This window comes from Hipposideros armiger, unplaced genomic scaffold, assembly GCF_001890085.2.
Source record: "Hipposideros armiger isolate ML-2016 unplaced genomic scaffold, ASM189008v1 scaffold_321, whole genome shotgun sequence".
Classification (NCBI taxonomy): domain Eukaryota; kingdom Metazoa; phylum Chordata; class Mammalia; order Chiroptera; family Hipposideridae; genus Hipposideros; species Hipposideros armiger.
Window position 1 is genome coordinate 31,568 of NW_017731671.1, and position 5,049 is coordinate 36,616.

Consider the following 5,049-nt stretch of genomic DNA (forward strand, 5'->3'; position numbering starts at 1 on the left):
TGTGGGATGGACAGGTGTGCACTGTAGCGGTACAATCCCACTGAAGCATAATCGGGGTTACTTATGTCATGTAACCCTTTCTAGTACCCGGTGTTCAAAAGTTAAGAGATCTTGACGAATTTAATGTTGATAATGTGCTTTGTAACGTATCTATTTTGTAACATATCTAAGATAGTATTTCAATGTATAATTTATACGAAAGTTCTTCATGAGATAGGGTACATTCTTTTTTCCACACTAAGTCATTGAAAGGAGATGAGTATTTCGCACTTGCTGCACATCTCAATACAGACAAGCCACATTCAAGAGCGCAATTGGTACTGTTGCGGGGAACCCAGACAAAGAGACAGGACACCAAGGCGTGGGAAGCAACTGTTAGTAATGCCGGCACTGGCTCAGCGGATTCACATCCAGAGGCTGAGCCCCCACTCAGTTGGGATTTGGGGTTATATACCCTGAGGTTTCCAGGTTCCTTATTAGGACATGTGGCCATTGAGCCAGTTCCTGACTGGCTCTCAGGTGAGGTAGGAATTTGAAAAGGTTAATCGCGGAAGTCTTGCTGACCATACAGTTCAGGAATGTCTTTGTCTGAAGCCCGCGCAAAATCCTTGGTGACCACATGGTCTGGAAGGTCTTTGTCTAGGGCCCATTGCCACAGTACATGTGGCTAGTGGTTCTCCTGTCGACAGTGCAGCTCTGTGTCCCCCGCCCCCCCACTCCCCTAAGCAGACAGCACCTGGGGAACAAGCCTGGACCCCAGAGGCCCAGCCCGGAGCAGGCGCTCAGGATGCTTGTAGCTTGAATGAATGGGAGAATGGATGTTGCAATGAATAGATAAGTCGATGCGTGTGGGAAGGGATGACTAAGTAAAAACAAGAGAAAGGAGAGAGATTTTAAAAAGGGATAAGTCGATCCATAACATGCCTCTGAGACTATTGCTCCCTGGTCCCTCTCCCCACTCCAACCCGCCCTGTCGCATGCCTGCTCTGCCAGCCCAGAGCGTCCCCTTTCCTTCTCCATCTCTCCCAGTTCTATAAGAATGAGTATGGGTCCTACCACGCAGAACTCTGCTTCCTGTCTTGGTTCCATGATACGAAGCTGTCTTCCGATGAGTATTACCACGTCACCTGGTTCCTGTCCTGGAGCCCCTGCGCCGCCTGTGCAGAGAAGATAGCCAACTTCCTGAGGACACACCTGAACGTGAAGCTAAGTATCTTCACTTCCCGCCTCTATTACTACTGGCACCCAGCATTCCGTCAGGGGCTTCAGAAACTGCACGACTTAGGGACCCGGATGGAAATCATGTCCTACCGAGGTGAGAGCAGACAGAGCTGGGACAGAGCTGTGGGAGGGACGAAAACCAGGTAACAGGGACCTAGAGTGCCCCTGGGAGAGTGTGTGTGTGTGTGGGGGGGGGCAGTAACTTGGGAAACTGAGGCAGGAGTGATGGCCCCTGGCAGGGAGGAGACCAGGCCCTGAGCGGGGACACCTGGGGAGGCTGAGAGAAAGTCTCCTGGGCAGGTCCTGACTGCTTTCACTCCTCTTTATCTCAGAGTTTAACAGCTGCTGGGAAAACTTTGTGTTCAACCGGCAAATGCGTTTCAGGTGTTGGAGGCGAGTGCATAAAAATTACAGATTTCTGTCCAGACAGCTTAATAAAATCCTCAGGTGGGTGCTGCTTCAGCCTCCCCCGCTCCTCCCCCTCTCCTCCCACTACCTTCACCTCTGTTCTTGGGCCTCCTACCTCCCTTCTGGCTCAGGTCATTCCCCCTGCACGTCCTCCCTCCACCCCTCAAGGTCTCCCTCTCCCCCAGCTTGGCGCCTCCTATCTCACCACAGTAACCAAATCTTGTTATTAAACTGAACATAAATGGTCATGAAGTGTGTAAGTGTGAGAATCAGAAGACTTGAGAAACATCCTTCAAGGCAGACTTGACTTACCAGAGAATGAGGGCCCACTGGGAGAATGACTGCATTTGTTGCTAGGGCTTTCCAAACAAACCCTGTAGCCAAGGCCGTTGTGATTTGAAGGCTCCATGTAGTTGCGGCAGCTAGGACTGAATAATTTAATTTTTTATTAGGGCTTTGTTCACAAGGTAATTGTTCTTCCCGCTTCACTCTATTTGTTCTCATAAGCCACTGATGTGGTGTCGAGCAAGAGGCGATAACTTCGGAGTCCCAAGGAGAACGGAGGAGTTTGTTCTGCAGAAGAAAACAATGTCTCCAAGATAGCTGCAACCAGCTGCTGACGCCCAGGAGTCTGATACCAAACGTTATCTAAGACTGAAGAAACAGACTCCTCTCTCTGGATTCTCCGAGACTCCCCCTTCCCTACTCCCTAGCTGCATAAAAATTCCCTACTTTAGCTTTTGGGGGAAGAGTGGAGAGATCTTGTTCTTTCATCCTCTCTCTTTGGCCGAGTCCAGTAAACCTTTTTGTATCTCTAAGCACCAGTGTCGCAGTGTTTTGGTTTATGAGTGCATTGGGCACACGACAGGAGTTTTGGAAGGTGATTCAGTCACAACTCCACAGACTGGGTGACTCTAAAACTGACATTTTACCCTCACAGTTCTGGAGGCTGAAAGTCCAGGATCAAAGTGTCGGCAGGCTGGTTTCTCCCGAGGCCTTTCTCCTTGGACTGCAGATGGCCACCTTCTCGCTCTGTCCTCACGTGGTCTTTCCTCTGTGTGTCCTCTGTGTGTCCCAACTTCCTCTTCTTGTAAAGACAGCAGTCAGATTGGATCAGGGCCCACCCTAAGTGCCTCATTTAAACATAATCACCTGTATAAAGGCCCTGTCTGAAATACAGTCACATTCTGAGGACCTGGGGGTTAGGACTTCTACATACCAATTTGGAGGGGGGGGGGGACACAGTGCAGCCCATACAATGACCAAGGACCTTTCTGAGCTGAGTGGGTGTGGCAAGAGCAAGATTCTTGTCCTATGTGTCTGTTTCCCAGGTTATCCCAGACCTGACCTTGACTCACCTGCTTCCATTCCAGACCTTGCTGCCCCAGGAGCCCCCCTACCCCCTCACACCCTGCCCCACACCCCCCTCACACCACACCCTCACTCTGAGGCTCCCTATTCATTCCCAAATGGGTATGTAAGGATTGAGATTATCAGAGCGTTCCAAAAAGAATAGAAAGTGGAAGGGCAGCCAATTCCAGTTAGAGACAGCTCAGGAGCTCAGCGTAAATCAGGAAGTGAAGGTCTGGTCCTAGACCAGAGCTGGCTCCCAAGTGAACATCCTGGGGAGGAACTGAGTGAGGTTCCAGACAGGGTGGGATGGGCTCCGGCGCGCGGCCAAAAAGGAGCCAGAGATGAGCCTGATATGGTGGGACCCTGGGCAGGCAGCTGCGGAGGTTGGAAAAACAGGAGGGAAGGTGTGCATGGGAAATACTTTCATAAAATCATTGCGGAGATTGTCTTGGGTCTCCCACGGACCACCTGTTTCTCATTTAATCTTGGCTGTCCTGGTGTGAGTTGTTGCTGGTGGCAGACACCTGTCCATGTCTACACTGCTGCCTGGGGGTGTAGGGCAGAATCCAGGGTCTTTGGCTGCTTCAGTTTGTCTACCTTGATGCTCCCCTCTCCGTGTTTTCTCCAAGGAATGAGGCACGGAGGGGCACAGGTGTGGATGACACACGCTTGACTGTCTCAGTCCTCAAAACTGTCCAAAGGGGCCAGCTCAAAATGTCTTCTCCTGGAGAAAAAGAACAAAGCCGGAGGCCAGCCTTGGCGATCCACAGGGACCTCCAGGACATCTCCTCCAAGACAGTCACTGTCCTGCTCTCCGCACATCTCCATTCTCCGCCCATCTCGGAGAGCTCACAGGGGTTCTCCAGGCCCAAGAAGTAGGAGTGCAGTCATTAGGGAAAGGCCTTCAGGTCTTGCAGCCTTCAGGTCCATCCCTCCTGCTTCTCAGGCTGTGGGGGCATCTTAGCTCTGAGTTTGAACAGCACCTCAGCGTGCAGATCTGATCCCTCTTCCTGGAAGGGCCCAGCTTGTTCTGGGCTGTGCTCCCCAGACATCAGGACAGATGGGGGTGGAGGGGGACGCCATTCCTGCGGATCCTCCAACCTCCTGCCCATGCTCTGTTACCCCTGGGCCATCCCAGGGCCTCTGGGGCAGAATGGGGTGTGTGTAGAGTCGGGGAGCAGTGGGGAGACAAGCTGGGAAAGGTTTCTTCGGGACTTATATTTGTGTGCAATCTAGACTCGAGTTGACAGGTGACCGCGCGAAGACCTCCTCCCCAGGATTCTTTGTTTTTTCATCCGGAGGTCTTAGTGGGCATGTGACAAGGCACACTTGAAGTCCAGGTCCTCAATTCCTGACCTGGGACGCCCTGTGGGGAACAAAGGGCCCCTCCCCTTATGCTGTCCTTCTTCTTCCAATACACACACTGCTTTTCATGGAACAATGAGGAAGCAGGTGAGAGTAAGGCCACGCCTCCTGGACTGCATTCCAGCGCTGTCATTTATTTGTCCTGTGACCTGGACAGAGTGTCTTCCTGTTAGGCCAGGAGCAGACGCTGCCTTAGGCCTGGAGAAACTGCAGGGAATGTGCTGAATAGAAACCGTCTTATCTTAGAAGCCATCTTGTCTTGCTCCCTGCTGGCTTGTGTTTTTCTCATAGGGACCCATGATCAGTGGACCTGAACATTCCCGGACAAAGGCATGGGAACCAGGATATGGAGCAAGAGGACATGGCCACACCCCCAAACCCTCAGTTGTGATGAATAATGCAACTAAAAGCCAGTGAAGCATTGCATTGACGAGGAACACCCTCGTTTACCCCCTCCTATGAAACTTCACACCCCTCTTGCTCAGGAAATGTCATGTTTTTTTCTAACCCGACCACCTGCTGCTCAAACCCACCAAATAAATTCTAATAGACCAATTTTGCCTCCTGTGACTCATTCCTCCGGAGGTGCCTAACACCTAAGCCTCTCTGATGGGACCTCATCTAAGTTGTCAGTATTATGATCTGCCCCTGTTAATGCTATGGGGCTGGGACAGAGGATGGAGTACAGGTGCTCAACACATC

At 51.5% G+C, this 5,049-nt stretch overlaps 1 protein-coding gene across 1 annotated transcript in view; it reads left to right on the forward strand.

Moving 5' to 3' along the window:
• Positions 1-3,031, forward strand: part of LOC109392229 (DNA dC->dU-editing enzyme APOBEC-3C-like) — a 6,560-nt gene extending 3,529 nt beyond the window's left edge. Inside the window, exons 2-4 of the mRNA XM_019660537.1 lie at positions 932-1,315; positions 1,554-1,668; positions 2,137-3,031. Coding sequence (XP_019516082.1) covers positions 932-1,315; positions 1,554-1,668; positions 2,137-2,143 — 506 coding nt within the window. The 3' untranslated portion in view covers positions 2,144-3,031. The remainder of the gene's footprint in view (positions 1-931; positions 1,316-1,553; positions 1,669-2,136) is intronic.
• Positions 3,032-5,049: the final 2,018 nt, after the last annotated feature.